This window comes from Typha latifolia, chromosome 10, assembly GCF_019914945.1.
Source record: "Typha latifolia isolate L0001 chromosome 10, TyphaL0001v2, whole genome shotgun sequence".
NCBI classification, from domain to species: Eukaryota; Viridiplantae; Streptophyta; class Magnoliopsida; order Poales; family Typhaceae; genus Typha; species Typha latifolia.
The window spans coordinates 11,369,095-11,390,837 of NC_133095.1; the positions used below are offsets into that span (position 1 = coordinate 11,369,095).

General features: G+C 35.3%; 2 protein-coding genes across 4 annotated transcripts; both read right to left on the bottom strand.

The window, feature by feature from the left end:
- Window positions 1–8,605: 8,605 nt before the first annotated feature.
- Window positions 8,606–9,920, bottom strand: LOC140796568 (protein EMSY-LIKE 3-like). The gene is given in 5 exon segments (XM_073149618.1): window positions 8,606–8,919; window positions 9,030–9,074; window positions 9,076–9,277; window positions 9,387–9,497; window positions 9,598–9,920. Coding segments are annotated over 5 exon segments (801 nt in total). The 5' UTR covers window positions 9,786–9,920; the 3' UTR covers window positions 8,606–8,664.
- Window positions 9,921–12,233: 2,313 nt separating this feature from the next.
- Window positions 12,234–15,781, bottom strand: LOC140796567 (uncharacterized). 3 transcript variants are annotated; one of them, XM_073149617.1, is made up of 3 exons: window positions 15,458–15,781; window positions 13,687–13,997; window positions 12,234–13,260 (listed from the first exon to the last, which is right to left on the bottom strand). In XM_073149617.1, the coding sequence occupies exons 1-3, from the start codon at window positions 15,744–15,746 to the stop codon at window positions 12,529–12,531; spliced, it is 1,332 nt and encodes a 443-aa protein (XP_073005718.1). In that variant the 5' UTR covers window positions 15,747–15,781; the 3' UTR covers window positions 12,234–12,528. The 3 variants fall into 3 exon arrangements, with proteins under 3 accessions (XP_073005718.1, XP_073005717.1, XP_073005716.1); XM_073149616.1 differs by having other exon boundaries at window positions 13,687–14,177; XM_073149615.1 differs by having other exon boundaries at window positions 13,687–14,261.
- Window positions 15,782–21,743: the final 5,962 nt, after the last annotated feature.

A 21,743-nucleotide genomic window follows, 5' to 3' on the forward strand; every position in this document is an offset into this window, starting at 1 on the left:
AGGGTTTAGTTATAGATAAGAGGATTTAGATTTTGTGGCGTTAGGATTTAGTTTGGGGAAGAAGGATTTTGTGGGGATTTAGGTTAGGTCAGAACTTTTTAAGGGTATTTTAGTAATCTTAAACTAAAGTCATATAAATTATATAATATGGTTAATGTCAGTTAGCTAAAGTAACGTTCGGGTGTTAAATGAATATTATAGAAAAAATGAGGGGTCACGTTATAAAATCCCAAAAGACGGGGTGCGAATCACAAAATAGACAAAATGTAGGGTGTAATTTGTAAAAATCGCTTATTTAAAATGAGTATATAATTATAAGCGAGCATGCATTTTTTTTGTTTTTTCTAACTTTGTGTAGGTAGGTATAAGGGTACAAAGTTAATGATACATTTTTTTTTTTTTTTAAACTTGGAATGTGTTATTAGTTTAGACAAAAAAAAAAGGCTTGATACAAATTCAATATTATAAAATTTTCCATCATAAGTTGAACATTTGCCGACAAATTTACACTTAAAATAGTAAAAAATAGGTCTCAAGTAATAGAGAGTCAATTTCTTGCAGAATACTAAAAATTGTGAAATTATAAGAGGATTTAAAAATCTTAAGTACGAACTCGTAGTAAGCTAATAATGACTAAAATGATGTTACTATAATGAAAGAGGAGGCACCTCGAATCCTTTTCATGTTGCCATTTATTTTTATTTTAAAATTATTGAATATATATATACACCCTAAATTCATGGGTTTAAAATATATATCTTTTTAAATTTTATATTTGACAAACTTATATTAAAAGATTTTTTTTTTCAGAAAATATATTATATTTTTATTGTGGGATTAGTGATAACAATCTTATGTGTTCGTAGAAATGGATTAGAATGTTATAACATAACAATATATAATTATTGTTAATAATAACATAAATATTTACTTTTTTTTTTTCTCTCTCTATATCTAGGTGGAAGGTACAATCTATTTTTTTTAATAATTAAACCAAGAAATTTTTTATGATCATATAATAAACTTATATTAAAGATATTATTTTTTTTAGAAAACATACCATATTTTTGTTGTGTGATAACTGATAACAATCTTATGTGCTCTTAAGAATGGATCATATACGTTAGAATGTTATAATGATTAAACACATATCAACATAATAATATATAATTATTGTTAATAATAACATAAATACTTATTTATTTTTCTCTCTATTTATATATAGTTGGTTAATAGTTTTCAAATTTAAAAGGTAACAACATCACAAAAATACGGTCGTAAAGTATTTATTATCCCAAGATTTTAAATGTTAAGAATTATTATTTATTTTGAGTAACTATACAATATTTTTACTGTGGGATAAGTAATAACAATCTTATGCGCTTATAAGAATGAATTAACATTGCTCTAACGGTCAATGATAAGTCAAACATAACAATTAATAATAAGATAATTTTTATTTAATTTTATTTTTATCTCTCTATCTTTATATAGTAGGTACAATCTATTTTTTATATTTAAACCAAGAAATTTTTTATGGTCATACGACACTTATATTAAAGATATTATTTTTTCAGAAAATATATCACATTTTTGTTGTGGGATAAGTGATAATAATATTATGTGCTCGTAGGGATAGATCATCTACGTTAGAAGTGTTATAATAATTAAATGCATGTCAATATAACACCATATAATTATTGTTAATAATAAAATTGGTATTTATTTTTTCTCTCTCTCTATTTCTATATAATTGATCAATAGTTTTTAAATTTAAAGATAGCAACACCACAAAAATATGGCCGCAAAGTATTTATTATCTAAGGCTTTCACATGTCAAGAAGTATTATTTATTTTGATAAACTATATAACATTTTATTATGGGATAAGTGATAACAATCTTATGTGCTTATAGAAATTAATCATGTATCTTAACATTATTTCAATGGTTAATGATAAGTCAAACCTAATAACTAATAATAACATAGGTATTTTCTTTCTTTTTCTCTCTCTATGTAGGTACATTTATTTGTTTTTATTTAAATTAAAAAAAATTTATGATACAGACTCATACTAAAGATATCATTTTTCAGAAAATATACCATATTTTTATTATCGGATAAGTGATAACAATTTATGTGCTCGTAGTTATGGATCATGTATGTTAGAAATATTATAATAATTAAATGCGTGTCAACATAACAACATATAATTATTATTAATAATAACATAGATATTTATTTATTTATTTATTTTATTTTTCTCTCTCTATTTTTATATAATTGGTTAATTATTTTCAAATTTAAAGATAGTGAATAGCACAAAAATACGGCCACAATATCCCAAGATTTTTACTATTTATCTTGAGAAACTATATAAAATTTGTACTGGATACCTAATAACAATCTTATGTGCTCAAACATAACGATTAAAAATCTCATACGAAAGATATTATTTTTTCAGAAAATATACCACATTTTTGTTGTGGGATAAGTATTAACAATCTTATATTCTGGTAGGAATAGATAATGTTCGTTAGAAGTGTTATAATGATTAAATACATATCAACATAACAACATATAATTAAGATACTTTTTTTATCACATAACGAGCCCACACTAATAATATCATTCATAAACTATACAATATTTTTGTTATGAGATAAGAATAACAATCTTACATGCTTGCAGGAATGGATCATACACATTAGGAGTAGTTTAATGGTTAAAGACATATCAAGCATAACAACTTATTAATTTTTTATTTATTAATAATTTTAATAATAATTAAATGTTTACTACAAGATTTTCACAGACAAATAAACACATTCAAAAATAAAATATTACATAGTATAAATACATTAAATGACGAATTTATTGACACAATCCGCTTCTATAAAAAACAATATATATGTTTAAATGACGAATTTAATGCTTTACTAGCTGAACTTCGATTGCTATTATTTTAGATTAATTAGAGAGCTTATCTAATCTCTTACAACTTCATCGTTCATTAGTATTTTCTTCAAATTTGATCTCATCTGGAGCTAAAAATTCGTTGGGTTGATCACTTGAAAAACATACATTTTTCAGTGTTTTGGTCTTATATTTATCATTGCTTCTACCTCAAAGGTTATAAAAAACATGCTTTCAATTTTAGGAGTCACCAAAGATGAGTTCCAAGCATGGTAAGTGATGCATTGAGGGAAATCAAGTAAATTATTTCCGAGTAAGTTAACATCAGTCGGGTTATAAGTTTTTTATAACAATTGTTCATTATAGTGCTCAATTTGATCTCAAAGAAGAGATTTGTGATTTTGTTTTTTTACCCTCATTTAATAATGGGTGTTTTTCCACGTTAGATTGTTGTGTTTTCATGTAGTCTTGCATGTCATATTTTAATCTTTGCTTGGCATTCTAGTGGTGTTACATCTTCTGGTAAGCAATTATATAATTTCAAGCTTCACATCTTGTTATGACATTCATAGGTACCCACGACCCTAACCGCTCCGCGCGTTGGCAATCTACCCCTCAACTGTGAACCTCTCTGAATCCTTCCGAAGGGGATCGACTTTTTTCTCCAAAATTACCTCGAATATGTTTCTACCTATTTGTTTGTCATGAAAAAAGAATTACAGCTTCACGTGAACATGCAAAGATCCACCCAGTGGAAACTCTATGGTTTTGAGGCTAACACCCAGTTATTTTTTCCACATCAAGGAGAAGAGTATACGATAATTCGACCATTACCTATAATAATTAGGATTAATTACTCCTAAACTATACCTGATTTTCACATAGACCCCCTAAATTTTTTTAGGTTATAATGTCACTCGTAAACACCCTAAAAATTTTAATGTCACTATTCCGTTAGTATACCGTCAGAAAAATTGGGTAAGTCAGCTTATATGACAGTTATCGGTGATGGCCATGCCAGTGGCACGTGCCGGTCGGCACGGGGCGTGTCGAGCGGCACGCCTTGGCACGCCCCCCTCGTGCCAGTAGCACACATTTATAATATTTTTAATAAATTTTTTAAGATATTTTTTGGTCTTTGGTATGCCAATTTTTAATTTTTTTTGTCTAAATATATGTATTAAAATTTAAAATCTACATTACAATATTTTATCTTTAGATTATTTTTGTAAATAACATATTTTATTAAAAATAAAACAACAGTTGAATATAAATATTATTTAACACATAATATGATTGAATACATACATTAAAATTAATATTAATGATTAAACACTCTATAATATGATTGAATACTCCGTAATATAATTGAATACTCCATAATATAATTGAACACATACTAACATTCAATACATAATTGATCATTTAATATATAATTGATAATAGTTCAATAATTAAAACTAATATCTAGCTGAACGTAGAATGACGAGGAGGATCAAAGGCTTCATTTGCTGGCACAAGAATAACACGAGAATGTTGCGTTAAATACTGTTGATATTCTTCAAAACTCATCCTCCGATAATATTGCTCATTATAACGTCTCACATAGTCTTCATGCAAATAAGAATTTTTTAATTCTTCGATGATATGATATGAATATTGAATATGCACAGGAACGACTGGCACCGGCATAGGCACATCATAAGCCTATGCAGATTGTGGATATAGAGTATAATAAGGGTGTTGTGGCTCTGGTGAGTGTGATTGATATGATGGTATTGATGATAAACTCATATCATCCTGTGGGCATACCTCTTCTGATGTCCTGCTACCTATAGACTCAAGTCCTTCCCTCATTTGACTGTAATCATATTGAGCTTGAGATTGTCCATTTTCTTTCTTCTGTCTCTCATAAATTCAATTTTATAGTTGTCTAGGTCTGGCAAATGAGTTGTCATTCTAATTTTAAAAAATAACAAATAAATTGTCATTTCAAACATAACAAATAACAAAAGTTAATTGATGGAAATAAGAAAAAGTAAAAAAAATAATAGGTTCCAGATGTCATATCATGTTTGTTAAGAAAATAAGTAAAGTTGATTTGATAAAGATTGATGGAAATAGAATTTTTTTTTTAAAAATGTCTCTACATTGGCATATGACCGGCACGGCTCGGCTCGGCACGGGGGTGTGCCACTAGCACACCCCGTGCCAAGTGCCGTGCCTCTACTGGCACGACAAGTGCCGATCGGCACGAGGCATGCCCACCGACACGACCATCCTTGATAGTTATATCAAACGTAATTAATTCTAAATGACCTAAATGCCCTCATAATCTTTACACAACCCATTAATTAAATTAGGATAAAAAGGATTCTAATAAAAAAATTATTTTTTTTTGTTATTATCTTCAATCTTCTTCCTCCACTCGTCACTGTCACCATCCTGTTCTCTCCCTCCCTCCTTCCCTCCTTCCTTCCTTCCCACGCTTATATTCTCTCCTTCCTCGAGTTACCGCACCGCGTGGGACGGTGAGGCCACAGCGAGCTCACTGCCGCGCTGCGTGGAAAGGGGAGGTTGCGGCAAGCTCCTTGCCGCGCCGCGTGGGAACGAGGAGGCCGCAGCGAGCTCGCTGCCGCGCCGCGTGGAAAAGGGAGGTCGTGGCAAGCTCCGCTATCGAGCCATGTGGGACAGGAGTCCGCTGCCGAGCTGCGTGGGACGAGAGGCCATGGAAGAGAGAAGAGAGTAAGTTAGGAGACGGGAGAAAGAAGATGGTTTATTATTTTAATTTATTTTTTAAAATTAATAATATTGTGATATATTAATTTGGGATATAGTTAGTCATTACGCGTTTTCCATCACTGCTATTACCCGTTTCACTTTGCCCCAAAATTTATGGGTGATATTGTAACCTAAAAAAAGTTTAGGAGTCTCGATCAAAACCGGATATAGTTCGGAGGGTGTCAACATAATTAACCCTAATAATTAATAGAACATAGTATCATAAGTACATGAAAGCTAAGAAAGTACCTACCAAAAAAATAGTCCTATTACAAGCCATTTCAAGAGTTCCCCTGGTTTCTGAAACAACTATATATAGTTCCATAAAATTAAATTATTACTAAATTAATGCTAACAGAGATGAAGATAAAAATCCATGAAGCAACAACATTACGGCTTATCTCCTTAGAGTTGGTGTGCTATCATCTCCGTAAACCCCAGCCAGGCATGGTGAAAGCTGCAGCAAATGCCATAGTTAGAGGTGACAATCAAGTCGAGTTAAGCGAATTTAAGTCAGGTCAGATTCGGATTGGGTCAACTTTATCTTGACATGAACACGACCCAATTAATAAATTGGTATTATTTAGTAGATAGAAACACGATCCGACCCGCCGACCTGTTTAATGAATGAATCGGGTTAACACAACACGATAACATGACTCATTTAACCCATATACTTAAATGGGTCATGTTAATCCAACACGTTAACACGACTCGTCTAACTTGTATATTTAAACGGGTCGTATTAACCCGACACGTTAACACGACCTATCTAACCGGTATATTTAAACGAGTCGTGTTAACCCGACATGTTAACACGACCTATCTAACCGGTATATTTAAACGGGTCGCGTTAACATGTCTAACCCGTTTAATATAAATCATATATAAAATTTAATATTTACTTATTTATTTTATATAAATGGTGTATTATACAAACAAAATAACCTATTTCCAACTCAAAACTTATACAACATCAAAATTACAATCCTAATAATTCACCATAACAAAAGTCTATAGAATGGAGTTTAGAACAAAGTTACAACTATTAAATGGTGTATTATACAAACAAAATAATATATTTCCAACTCAAAACTCATTCAACATCAAAAATAAAATTCTAATAATTTGCTATAACAAAAATCCATATAATAAAGTTTGGAGTTTAGGACAAAGTTTCAACTCTTAAGCCCAACAAATTATATGGAACAAAGTTTAGAACAAAGTTTAACAAATCCATACAACAAGTTTTAGTTCCAACTCTCAAATACAACAATCTCATGACAATTAGAATAAAATTTAAAGTTTACAATCCATTATAAATTACAAATAATTTGAAATAAGCAAATACTAACATTAAGCTCTCCATTTTATTGTCTAAAGATCACGATTCTGTCTAAACGAACATAAATAACTAAAATATAAAATAGAGAGAAAAAATTCACCTGCATTAGTCATTGAGCATTCACCGGTTTTAAATTTATACATTTGGGCATTCACCGGATTCTATAACTTTACTTGCGTTAGTCATTGAGTCCAAATTTTTTATAATGTCAAATAAAGGGTTTAGAAGGTCATATAGAATTATAGGGGAAAACCCAACTAAGGGCTGCTTTCCCACGGAACCTCTTATTCAACATATACAATGTTTCCGTAGAACAAACCTCTTTTATGAGAGTTTCAGTGTGAAGTATTTCGACGTCGCTGATATTCTTCTTCCCAATGCCATTTTGCAAGTGCGGTAAATCTTTCTTGGCCTGATTCTTAAGGGATCCTCTTCCCCTTGCTGAATAGGGAGTGCACTGCCATTATCTGTTGTTTTCATAATTCCTCGTACTGGTATACCACGGCCTGACTGATGATTGATACTGGGGTACTCACCCTCCCATCATATATCTTCAGGTGAAATCTGCAACCAAGTAGCTTACTATATGAAACACAAGTAGACGCTGGACAGTTGTCAGATTTGTGTCAGATACGGAAAGCGTTTAAGGATAAACATCAGTAATCTGATGATCTAATGTGGAAGGTCACCTACATAAATAACTAGAAATTCTAGACCAACATCCAGAAAAGAAAGACAAGAACTGCTCAGAGAAAATGTGCTGAGGCTGGAAATTAGTTCGGGATATGCAGACAGAACCTTTTACTAAAAACAAAGTCCCTTCACAAGGCTTCTACTTTGAGGGTGGTGAGGGAAGATGCACATAGCCTTTCGTTACTAAAAAAAATTTATTTTAATGACTAGAGCTCACAACTTCTTGGATGAAAGGGGTAAGCCTTAGTGTCCAACCAAGTATTGTTACTGACTCTCTGATAATATCGTAAAGACATAAATGATATACAGAAATAAATAAGAGAAAATATTGCTGTCTGGCTTTAACGATCGATTTTTTTTGGTTGCTAAGTAGATAAGAGTTGACCAAAGCTGGACAAAACAGGCAACAATAGAAAAAATGTCTGAAATAAATTATCTCATGCACACGAGAGAAAAAAGTTTACCCCTTTGAGATTGACCCACTCATGTGTCTCATTTGGTGTGATAATTTTGTAACTTAATTTTTTTTTATTTAACACTCCGGATTACGGTACTAGAAAAAAAATATTTCACCATAATATATAAAATAATTCATAAATACTTAGATTATCTTGTCTTCTTCATCCTCTTTTTTTCTTCCAAAAAAAATAAAAATAATAATGATAGAAGGTTGAAGGGGAGAGAGGAATATGAGAAAAGATGGTGGCAGCCACGGTGAAATAAGTATATCAGAAAAATCGTAAAGGAATATAAAAAATGAGAAAGAATGATGAAAATATTTTAGTAATTTAATCTTCGTTAGTTAGTTAGTCAAAATAACATCAGGAATCGGACTATAAAATTTTTAAAGAGGGAGTTACGAATCATAAAATAAGTAAAATGTAGGGGTTTGATTTATAAAAATTCTAAAAGAATAAAATTGTCTGTCACCTACTGCCACAGGCAGAAGTTGAACAATAGAACAACCAGACGCACCTCTGTCGGATTGTAATATGTTATTACAGCCTCGTAAAAGTTATTGTCATCAGGCCACCTTGTCATGACTTTACGCCTAATGAATGAATTATATGATTATGGCTCAGCAAATCCAATTGCAGCAAGAGCACCAGAACCTCTACTCACAGCGGGACCAGCAGAAGGATACTGCATTGATTTTGTTGAAGATCCACCTGGCAAGACTTGACCCTAAAGAGCAACAGGAACAGCAATCAGAAAAACAAAATGAAAATAAAATGCATGATGCAGTTTACCTACAAATGTACGAGAACATTTGTTCACTTTAATCATTGACTTACTGATTTAGGGTTTTTCCAACTTGTTCCTGGTGGAGCTCCCCTCTTTTGAAGTCGATGATGATGGCTGCATTGAAGCAGAAAGCGGTTGGGAGTGCATGGCAAGTGATGCCACATCCAAAGGAGGTATAGACTGAGATGTTCTTTGCCTCTTGCGAGAAGCTGACATGGTCGGACTTGGTATAGGATCATGTATGGTTTGAGCATTATTAATCAAAGCAGTTTGAGTCCCACCTGCCTGTCTCCACTCCCTGATAAGTTAAATTAACAATCTAGATAAAAATAAAAATTGAGGGGACTTCTTCTGAATTGACAATGTTATGCAGTTGGACTTAGGTTAATTTATTGAATAAAAGAAACCTTATACTACGAATAATGTCATCGGCATTGACCCTGCTTAATAACTTCCTATGTTCCTGATCAGATACTCTCAGCTCCTTTCTAAGTTCAGTTATTAGACCTTCCTTCTCCTGAAGAAATTAGAGGAAGCCAACTTATGATTAACAATAGAAAAAGAAATAAAAAGAATGTACAGCAAAAGTATTTGGCTCAGATAATGCGGGATGTATACCAAGTAATGGCATCAGACTTGTATGCTTCTTGCTCAAGTCGATGGACTTGGATCTCCATATCATTCTGTACCCTGGGGTATGAAATACCACGAACAATAGCTTTTCCATTTCCAGTTATATGTCCTCCTCTTGTGCCCCTGTTCTGATGTGGTGGTGGAAAATTATCATCAGTTCCTGCAGACAACATTAAGAAACAGAATAAACATCACAAAATTATAATCGCAAATCAGAAGATCCAACACAAATTTAGCTGAAATATGGTGAACTCCTAAATTTTTTTTGTAAAGTATTAGAGGGATTGAAACTTTCAGTAGTCACTATATTATGGCTTCAGTCAGTATGAGAATATAATGTGTCGAGATAACAGAAAATGCAGGCAACATGGAAGCTCACACATCTGCTCATTGAAGGCCTCCTTAACTTCAATGGCATATGCTCCATCTTAACTTCAGCGGCGGCGGTGAAGGCGGCAGGCAGGCAGTGGCAGCGGCAGCGGCGACGGTGATGAAGGCTCGGCAGGCAGCGGCTACGGTGAGGGCTACAGTAGGCAGGCAGCAGCGGTGAGGGTTAGGGCAGAAGGAGAAGCGATCCGACGAGGGTGAGGGGCTAAGCGCAGATGGTGAGGAGATCCGCCGGCGAACTCTCGGGACAGACGACAGGCGGAGACGGAGGTGGGAGGCACCGCGGACGGAGGCGGTTGGAGAGATTCGACGGCCGGTAAGCACTACACAGTACAGCTGCTCGGGAGTCGGGGCAGACGGCAGGTGGAGACTAAGCGGGAGGCACCGCGCAAGAGGCAGACGGCGGCCGGAGAGATTGGAGAGAGAGGAGGCGCGGCGAGTTCTTTTTGCCCTTTTGGAAATTTGGATGAGGCGGCTGGAGAGTGGAGAGAACGAGAGACTAGAGTGATTTAGGTGGAGGGGTCGATGGCTCAATGAGGCTGGAAGGCTTCCGACGAGGTGGAGGGGATGCCCCGCTCAGAGTTCGAGCTCGAAAGGTCGATGATCGAGAGGCAGTGGTCGTTAGGGAAGAAGATAGAGACTGGTGAAGAGGAGATAACCAACGGCAACAATGTTAGCGAGGGAGGCATCGAGGGCTTCGGATCAAGGAGCGCAATGATCGCGGGGAGGGAGGGGAAGTCGATGATGGCATTGACATCAGTTGTGGTGATGTCGAGGAACACAATGGTGATGGTGTCGGTGATGGAGACGATGGCGACCATGGGGGATGGCTATGGCGATTGCAGGGAGAGCAAAGCGATGAGGTCGCGGCGACTTCGATTGGGGGTTGGCAGTAGAAACCGTGGGGAAGTAGATAAAACCAGCGGCGGCTGCAGGATGGAGGAGCCGAGATGGTGAAGGTCAAAATGAGAAGGAAAAAAAAAAAGGTGTATACGGTCAACCTACCCATACCCGGCCTAGCTCGGCCAAAGCCAGAATTGACAATGGGCGGCACGGGCTGCCTATTGCTCGGCTCGAAAGCCCACCTGTCCGCTCGACTTGGAAGCCTGCTCGTCAGCCCAAAGTGACCCGTGTGACCCATTTAATAAATGGATTCAGGTCACATGGATAAAAAATAATTCAATTATTAAACGGGTTACATTTGATAGACACGAATACGATTCGTTTATTAGACAGGTAACACGATATGATCCATGTGACCCAATTAATAAATGAGTTATATTAACATGATACGACATAAATAACATAATAATTTTTACCTTGTATAAAAATCAACGTTTATTGATTTATCTTATATAAATAGTTTATTATACAAACAAAATAATATATTTTTAACTCAAAATTTATAAAAACAAAAATAATAATTCTAAGTACTCAACCATAGATTCAATTCAACACAAATCCACACCCAATCGTATAAGTTTACGTAAATTTTAGTTTCAATTCCTGCGATGAACTTCCATTCATTCACAGAGGGATCATACTCCTCAATGATAGAGGTGCCAGAGGAATCACCAGTGATGTAGATCTTGATGGCTATCGCAGCAACGACGAACTTTTTATGGGGAAGAGGGTCAGAGAGTGGGAAGAGATGTGGCTAGTCCACGTGTCATAGAGGCAAGGGGAGGTGGCGGAGGTGAGGATGGCAATATCAGAGATGGAGACAGCGTGAATGGATCAGCGAAGGCAACCACGAAGGCAACGGAGGTGGAAGAAGTCAGGGAAAGGAGCGAGCTCAACGAGACCCTACCAAGGCACTCAAGGAGGAGATCATCAGGGAGAGAGGAGATCGGGGTGGCAGTTGATGAGGGCGGCAGTGGCTTTGATGAAGAAGGTTTTGGGCTTTTAAAGAGGGTGGGAAGCGGCTGAATATGTGAGAGTGAGAATGTGAGGCGTAGGGTTAGAAGTTTAATATTTATATAGTATTGGGTTGGCAGGTTAACTAGACTCAATCCGATCGGACCTGTATTCTTAAACAGGTCAATACGGATCTATGGTATAAACCTGAACACGACTTGATTATTAATCGGGTTAGGTGGATTAGCCCATTTATGGCCTGAACCTGATTAGACTAAATCCAAACTCGAGCGAATTATTGTGTCGGGTTATTAGGTCATATTAATTTTTGCCACCCCTAATCTCCACCCTCAAACTAAACCATTCACACTCAAATATCACTAAGAAGGCAAATCTCAAAATTTTCATTAATGCTAACCGGGTAAAAAGTTGGTCTACATATTGCTCTTACAATCACAATAAGCAAATAACATTTGACACAACTATAAAAAAAGTAAATACAATTAACCCTAAACACCATAAGTAAGCAAATACAACTCTAACAACAGAAATGAACAAATGCATAATAAAAGAATATTCAAGATCAAATCCCGCATGGAGGGATCATAAGTTGTCGGCGTCTCCTGCGCTGATACACATGCTAGTGTGACCTTTTTGGTGATGTTCGCATCACTAGCCCATTATTTTGTTTTTCCCTGGTAATGCTAATAGAAAGATGAAGAGATAAATCAATGAACCACCCAGTGTCGTTTGAAATATAACTTCTAGATAGTTGGACTTCCACCAATTCTTGACATACTTAGGCACACAGGTTTTGAACAATCCTTTCCATCCTAATCTTCTCGTCATTGTTTTCGCAAGATTCAGTAGACGGATAGTATCAGGAGTGCCGAGAAAAAGTATTGAGGTAGAAGTGATCACGCAAACAAAAATGCCAGTGAAATGGCTAACAGGAGCCAGCACCAGATATATACCAAATGCAAGTGCTGCCACCAAACTTTTGCTTGCCATCAGCAACAAAACGGAAGAGTAAACAAAATAGAGATGTTGTAACTTGAGAGGCACCAAATTTGACCCGCCAAAAGTGGTCAGATATGTGGAATATGTGGAGAAGATAAATGCGAAGGTGTCTGCGATAACAAATGCCTTGAACATGTATCTGTTCGCTAGAGTTGGTGTGCCATCAGCTTTAAAACCCCCAGGCAAGGTGAAAGCTGCCGCAAATGTCACGGTAGCAATAACTACTGAGACGATAGCTAAGCCTCGGTTCAATTGCGCAAGTTTTTCTGATTCCTTCTTTAAATCCACAGGGGTGATTTTCTCGCGTAGAAAATGGTCCATCCCACCAGGACTTTCAATAGCTCCAAGCCATGCCAAGCACCAAAGAATCCAATATGATGGTTTCTAGGGGGGAAAAAAGAGAGAGAGTAAGATATAAAAAACTGAAAACAAAAATTAGGATAATTTCATCCTGTTTTCTTCTAGTTCTGTATTTTCACTTTTTTTTAACAAAAACGCCCTCCTACTCTAATTCAACACTTGGAGCTCCGAAATTTGACGATATGATGTTTCAAACATTCTCCTGACATCTAATTCAATGTTATTTGTGCCACCAGAGGCTTAATATTTCATGGCACATGTTATTTTGTGGAAAGTTTTACAATTTCCTTTACTTATTTAATATATCCGACCAAAAAAGAATGAGTAATACTTTTACTAGTATCTTTCACCCAACTTCAAGGTGAGTTACTATACGTGATCTGTAGGTGATGAACTATAACATATATTAGAGATTAAAATTAAGAAATGAATAGTATGAAGAAGGCTTACCATAAAATAACTGAGACCACTCTCTTCAAACTCAATGAAGGAAAGATCTAGAGGTGTTAGGCCCCTCTTGTTCATGATACTTGAATTTACTCTCTTGTTCTGCACCAGTAGACTAACAATGAATTCATCTCCTGTTCTTACTGCCAGATGTAGAGGTGTATTCCCTTCATGATCCCTAGCATTCATCAATTCCACAAGCCACCCTTCATGATCCCTAGCATTCATCAATTTCACAAACTCTGATCTTTTGCAGACATGTTGGACTATTGCACCATTTTTGTGTTCCACAGCAGTATGAAGCAGATTCTTTCCTGTGGAATCAAGCAATTCATCCGAATCAGGACACTGATTGATGAGCTTCTTAATTACACTAACTTCGCCCTTGATAGAAGCAACATGCACAGGAAATAAGCCAGATGAGTCTGCCATGTATGCCAGAGAAATGTCTTTCAACAGTAGTAGTTCAACAATTTTAGCATTTCCAGCTGACGCTGCATAGTGAAGAGGAGTGCTTTTAGAATTATCAAGATGTTTTGCGAGCGTTGGGTTCCACTTCAGAAGTTTTTCGGCAATTTCTGTTGATGAAGTGTCATATATGCTATCAGATAATGAAGACCACCATATCACTTAATTACAAATTCATGAGTGCATACAGCTTCTTCTCAGAACTACTACTTCTTTTTCACTATCTTAGTTGATTTGAAAGTTTCGTGCCTTTGCCAAGTGAATAGCAACTGCCTCTCCTCAGAATTCTACTAATATACACTCACTAGGTAACATAATGATAATTTATTCCAATATATACACATTTCTAATCTTAAGGAAATTACAATAATGGCCAACAATTTGAACAGCTTCCAATTGTGTAAATAAAATACTGCAGAACTAAGAAGGCACAATCAGATTAGCAGTAGAAATTAATGCCAGGTCAGTCTTTATCTTATTCAACTTGATATCTTTTAGGGGAAAATATAATCTATTGGTTAGGCCAAAACTTAAAAGATTTTCTCCAGAGTTTTTTATTTGTGTCACTTAATCCTCTTATAGTTTTAACTTATGTGCAAGTTGCAACTTTCTATGACATTAATTTTGATATAAAATATTAAAATACTCTTTCTGTTTTGTAACAAAATTTTTGTATAATTTTTTTTGTTGTTGTATGCTTCTTTCACCTCGATCCTTTTCACTTTTATATTTTGAACATTGAAAATCTTTCAGAAAAAGATGATATAAAGATAAATAGTGAAAATATTTTCTTCACTATTAATTTTGTATATAAAAATTAACGGTTTTGAGATAGATTAGAATTATAAGGAGGTTAAGTACACAAATAAAAGTTAAACGAGTCACTTTAAATGTTGGCCTAACCGCAAGTAGTTAAAATTTATTCTTCCCTATCTTTTAGTTAATAAACTTTCACTCTGTGCCGTTGAAACATTATTACGCACTGTATACATCCTAAGAAAGGATTTATATATCTCTACCAACTGAAGGGTTGCCACAAGAATTTTCTTGAGAATCCATTTACATATGCATAATATCCTCTGTTATATATCTTCAGACAGGTAAATGTTTCTTTTTGGAATGTTTCAGTGATCTTTATTGTTATGCGCTGACCATTTATACATAATCGATGCATGCTTACAGTATAAGAACAGTAGCAAATGTGAAGCCATATATAGATTTCCAAATAAATGATGTTATAGATAAGGAATGCTGCTGAGTTTGAACACTGAACAATGAATTAATTGAAAAGTGAAATGTTTCTTACCTGAGTTTTGGCATAAGGCAGCAGCATGCAAAGCCGTTTGTCCTCTTGGACCGGCATAAGATGCCGTTTCTGTAGAAGATGATGGAAGTATGACTTGTAGAAGAGGAAGCGATCCTATCATGGCGGCCAAATAAAGCGGAGATATACCATCATTGTCCACCATATTCGCCAGTTCGCGACCAGCTGAACCATCGTTGTCCACCATATTCGCCAGTTCGTGACCAGCTGAACCATCGTTGTCCACCATATTCGCCAGTCCGCGACCAGCTGAACCATCTTTGTCCACCATATTCGCCAGTTCGCGACCAGCTGAACCATCGTTGTCCACCATATTCGCCAGTTCGCGACCAGCTGAACCATCGTTGTCCACCATATTCGCCAGTTCGCGACCAGCTGAACCATCGTTGTCCACCATATTCGCCAGTCCGCGACCAGCTGAACCATCTTTGTCCACCATATTCGCCAGTCCGCGACCAGCTGAACCATCTTTGTCCACCATATTCGCCAGTTCGCGACCAGCTGAACCATCGTTGTCCACCATATTCGCCAGTTCGCGACCAGCTGAACCATCGTTGTCCACCATATTCGCCAGTCCGCGACCAGCTGAACCATCGTTGTCCACCATATTCGCCAGTCGGCGATCAGCTGTTATCAAATTTTTTGCAACCTGTACGTGGCCATTTCGGGCCGCCAAATGTAATGCAGTCTCCCCATCACAATTCCTTGCTCTCAGCATCTCTAGTACTCTGACTTCTTCGACCTTTTCTATGAAAGAAGTGACTATTTGGTGATGCCCAGCCCTTGCAGCGCAGTGCAGCGGCGTCTCGCCTCCCGCATTGTGAACATCCAGGAGGGAGCTTGCTTCAGCGTAGATAAAGTTTGCGAGCTTCAAGTGTCCATGGATAGCGGCTATATGGAGAACTGTGTTACCCCCTGTGGTACGTTCCGAGATGCTGATTTTTTGATGAGCATGGCCGTCAGGAACATCAACGTCGACGACTGCCTGGTCTTGCGCTTTTGGAAAAAGTTTATTAAATGTACCTGTATTCCCTTCTCGTGCTGCTTTGAGCAAGTCAGGATGCATGATAATGGCCAAAGCAGCACGAGAAGAAACGTTCGTTATGCATCTATACATCGAAAACATATATATATATATATATATATATATATATATATATATATATATATATATATATATATATATACATGTATGCATGTATTATGCAGCACTTTTAAGAAACATTTTCTAGCAAGACGTGGAAAACTCAAATCAGTGCGTGGGGGTGTAAATGCAATGTTCGGACAGCTGGGCATCGTGGTCTAAGCAGCTTGTTTTAATAACAAAAAAATGCAGCTTCTTTCGACTTTCGACTTTCTAGTTGTGGGGAAAAAAAATCCATCTCGTAAGCCTAGAGGCTGATTGGATAATTACTTGGTCCAAAAGCATAAGATATGGTTGGTAAATTTATTCCTGCTCGGATTCAGATTTGAATGCGAATAGGAATTCTTAATCCGGATCCAAATACAGATTGTATAAATTTAACTCGAAGAAGAATTTGGATACCGATATAGATTTGGATTCGAATAATTGTTTATCAACAAATATATAATTTTAATGTATTATTATTAAATATATTCTTAAATTTTCTAACCCTCGAATAGTTGCAATTTATTTTAGTAACGTTCACTTGTAGAATAAGAAAAAATTTATTTTGATATAGATCTCCTTATAGCAAGTAAATAATAATTTATCTTATTATATTACGTACTTCTCCCTTCTCTCATCTTTTATCTAATATTTTTTATATTTATCAATTATTATTTTATACTTGAAAAAATATCAATTTAGTCCACTATCATTTCAGTCTCTCTTTTTTTATCTTTATCTTATCTTTCATCTCTTCATCTTAGCCATTTGCTAAATTATTATTTTAACTTTATATCATATTAAGCATAATTATTACATAATATATAAACATAATAATAACTTATACTAGATCAAATTCTCTTATACTAGTATTAAAAATTACAATAACTATATTAGTATTGAACTAATTCTACAAGTGAAAGAGACCATAGCTCTTTCATTTATCAAAATCTATATTCCACTATTAGATACGAATTAGAATACATATTTGCAAATATATAACAAGCGGACTTATTACTACCAGATAGATCCTCGAACTTTAGGTATGTTTAGATTCACTTATTTTTAAATTTGTTTAAATTCAATCTTTTTTCAATTTCTATTTCCAAGGGAGTAAAGCATCTAGGTGACTTTTCAAGTCCGTCATCAAATCTTAGGGCTCAACCCTAGACAGGCGGTGGAAACTACCAAGTGGGAGTACGGTAGGGGCAGAGAGAATCTCCGATTTTTTTTAAGATCCCCTTAGCTTCCAATTTCATATCTGAAATTGTTTAAGATCCAATTTGTATATGATTTGTATTAGTGTTAATTTAATATCTAATCAGTATCCATATTTGTATCCATTTAATCGGTATGTGGTTTTTAGTTTTAAGTTTTGGTATCCCTCTAATATCTGCATCCGGTCCAAAAATAGACTATTATTGGATCTTCCAGTTTTACCCCCAAGTAGGCCACCTACAACATTTGCAAGAGTTGACTTGAAATTTTATATCGGTTTTGACAACTAAAAGTCAAACCAAAGCAGGAAAATATAATGCAATAATCAGCAGAACTACAAAGTCAGTTTTCTTGTGTTCAGCACATGACCAAGTTGCAACGGAGGTCAATGACAGACTACCAATGGCCAAGTCAATTCTCCTGCATGATTTCTCACATCCCTTCCTCGGCCTCCTGGAATGGTAATCTCAAGTTTTTTTTTTCTCCATCTTCTTATCTGACATTGATCTCTTTCTACTTGGTAATTAAAGATGTAAATCTTTCTGAGTGGTTAAAAATATTCGTCTCTGAAGTCGTTCGTTCTTGTATTATCATCAGAAGAATATGACGAATTCACTATCGAAGGCGTGATTATATCCCAGGGAGCTTAAAATCATAAAGCAAGCAAAATAACTGGCATGGTTTAGTTAGGCTTTCTGAGAGAAACTATATAAATCCTGTATCTCTTTTGGGTTGTGCGCGGTGCAAACAAGCGTAAGAACGTGAGTATTAATGCAGTATAAAGAGAGGAGAGGTAAAAGAGAACACAAGTTCTAAGATTAGGTTTGAGGTTTGAGAGAGATTTCTCCTTCTTGTATTTTCTTTTTCTGAGTAAATTAATAGGATCCCCGTGGACGTAAATCCAAATTGGATGAACCACGTAAAACCTTATGTGGATTGTAAGGTAATTTTTTATTTTTCTCCTTATTCGTTCTCTTCGTCTCGCACGATTCTCCCAACATAAGCAGCTTCTTGTATATTATTTCAGTATGTATCCTTAATTTAGACGACATATTGCCTTAATGGTCCGGAGATGCATTTGTCTTGGTGATGCTCACATGTATTATTAATTTCAATAAAATGAAAGATAGTGAGAGTACGTATCCTTAATTTACATGACGTATGGCCTTAATGGTCGGGAGATGCGTTCGTCTTGGTGATTCTCACAACATAACCAGCTTCTTATATACTATTAATTTCAATTAAATGAAAGATGGTGAGAGTACGTATTCCTAATTTAGATGACATATGGCCTTAATGATGGGGAGATGCATTTGTCTTGGTGATTCTCACAACATAACCAGCTTTATATATTATTTCAACAAATTGAAAGATGGTGAGAGTGTGTATCCTTAGTTTACATGACATATTGCCTTAATGGTCAGCAGATGCATTTGTCTTGGTGATGCTCACAACATAACCAGCTTCTTATATATTTTTCAACAAAATGAAATATGGTGACAATATGTATCCTTAATTTAAATGGCATATTACCTTAATGGTCGGGAGATGCATTTGTCGTGGTGACCAAACTTGGATTATTTTCACATGACTAAGTAGGCGTGTAAATGAGCCGAGCCTGAGCGCTGGTTTGTGCTCAGGCTTAGTTCAAAACTAATTCGAGGTAGATTCAAGTCTAGTTTAAACTCGAGCCTTAGAACGAGCCCAATTCAAGTTTTATACTAGTTCAATTCCAACCTTACTCAAACCAGTCAGCTTAAATTAAATTTGAATAAAATAGTGCTCCATTTAAGCTTGGAACTGATCTGAGATTGAGATAGGGTATTAGGGCCTTGTATTTAGTTGTTTAGGATTAGGAAAGATATGAGCCGTTAGATCTTAAGGTGCTGCATATAAATTATACCTAAAATAGATTAATATAATATATTAATAATTTTGAGTCTTATCGAGCCAAGCCTGAGTGAGCTGCTTGTGCGCAAGCTCTGCTCGATATTAATTTTGAGCTTAATAATTTGTTCAGGCTTTAACTCATTTACTTTTTGAGTTGCGCATGAGCTAAGCATTAATCGAGCCAAGCTTGAGCTATTAATTTATTTTGACAGCCCTACATATTTATTGTGCAAATACCCAAATGGGTGAAGGAAGCGAAAGCAAAACCTTCACCCTCAAATATCACAAAGAGAAATAGTGATGGAAAAACCAATCCAAGTTTTAGAAAAAATTCAATATGGTGTTAATGGTGATAGAATAGCAATAAACAAGTTCTAATTACAGATTAAACACCCTAATGCAAGTAATCTCAAGAATGAAAGTAATAGAGACAATAAAGAGAGAGGGAGATAAGATTTACGTCGTTCAGCGAGGTGCCTACATCTACGGGCAGAGCAATCTTCTTTACTACGTAAATCTCTCACTTACAAAAAGTTTAGCAACTCTAATAACTCACAATACAATAGTGGCTCACCTTCATAAATATTTTTTCAACAACCAAGCCATAAAAAACATACTTTAGTATTTATAAGCAGGTTCATATTTGGGACTTTTTTGCGGCACGTTCGAATGTGCCCAATAACAATACAGCAAAACTCAAGTGGCGTTCGAACGCAGGAGGGTTTCGTTCGAACGTCTGCATCACAGCTACTCTCGAGTTGAGATTTGCTTTCAAACGTCTACATCAAAGTTGTTCCCAGGTTGAGACTCGCGTTGAAATGCGACTGGACTGTTCGAACACCTACATCAAAATTGCTATCGAGTTGAGATTTGCATTCAAACGCAGTTGGGTCGTTCGAATGCTTGCATCACACAGCCTCTGTTTGGGAACCGCATCCGAACACCCCTAGGGCCCATTCGAACGCACTGGCACAGAAATGCTAATACATATTGAAATTTGTTGAAAACTAAAATTGAGCTAATTTTTAACACATATATCTGAACTCAACCAAATATACAAATATAAAGGCACTAAAGTATGAAAGGGGTTACTACTAGTTAGGATATAATATTGGTTTAATTACACTTAGATTCATGAGCTATTGCCTATTTTCATATAAACCCTCTTATTAATTTTCGTAAGATTTGACTCTCTCATTTATCTAATGTCTCTTACTTTCTAATAGTGTTAATTAAAAAATTCAAATCATCATCATACACTCAACTTTTCTCTTAAAAATGGAAAAGTTATTACTAAAGTTTCTAAAATTTATACTTTGATTTATTAACAGAAAAACCATGCAGATATTAATGGAAGAGGTACATTTTGGAAGTTTTTTGTGGCTAAGAAGTTGACATGCCATGAAAGTAAATAAGAGAATCTACGTGAAAATGAATATAGTTTAGGGGGTTTAAGTTTAAGTATCCTTAGAATATATGGTAACATTCTACCATAATTATTTATGGTAAATATCATCATAATTAATTAATATTAAAATATTATCAAGATATTGTGCTAGAATATCTTCATAATATTATGAGAATATTCTTCATTCCTACCATACTTACCCTCCCATATTTAGAGTAAATTTGTGAGTATCAATTAGGATTGATTCTTATTGTAATTTTCTATAACTACAATGGCCTCATTATAGCCAATTATTTTGTAAATCTCAATATATAGAAAAATAATCAATTAATCTTTCCACCATTACTCAACTTCTATTATTATCTTTTTTATTTAATTTCTTCGTGCTAATAGAACATCACACCTTTCTGATTTTCAACAACCTCCTATCACTATTCATGCCAAGTCTCTTCTTGCAAACATATATTTAGTTTTTCTCACTGCAAAAGAAGTTCGCCAAAAGCCTATTTAAGACTTGTTCTATAGTTGATAGGAATCAATCTTCCGAGAGAGTGTTGAAGTTTGGCTCAAATTCAAATTTTAGTATTTTGCAGGCTTGCTATGCCGGTGCATTCAAACGGGCT

Excerpts from the sequence above, each read along its gene's own strand:
- LOC140796567 (XM_073149615.1), bottom strand. The coding sequence starts at position 15,746 with ATGGTGGACAAAGATGGTTCAGCTGGTCGCGGACTGGCGAATATGGTG. Across the intron at positions 14,262-15,457 it reads TGCCTTATGCCAAAACTCAG|AAATTGCCGAAAAACTTCTG; the intron begins GTAAGAAACATT and ends CTTCATCAACAG. Across the intron at positions 13,261-13,686 it reads GTGGTCTCAGTTATTTTATG|AAACCATCATATTGGATTCT; the intron begins GTAAGCCTTCTT and ends TTTCCCCCCTAG.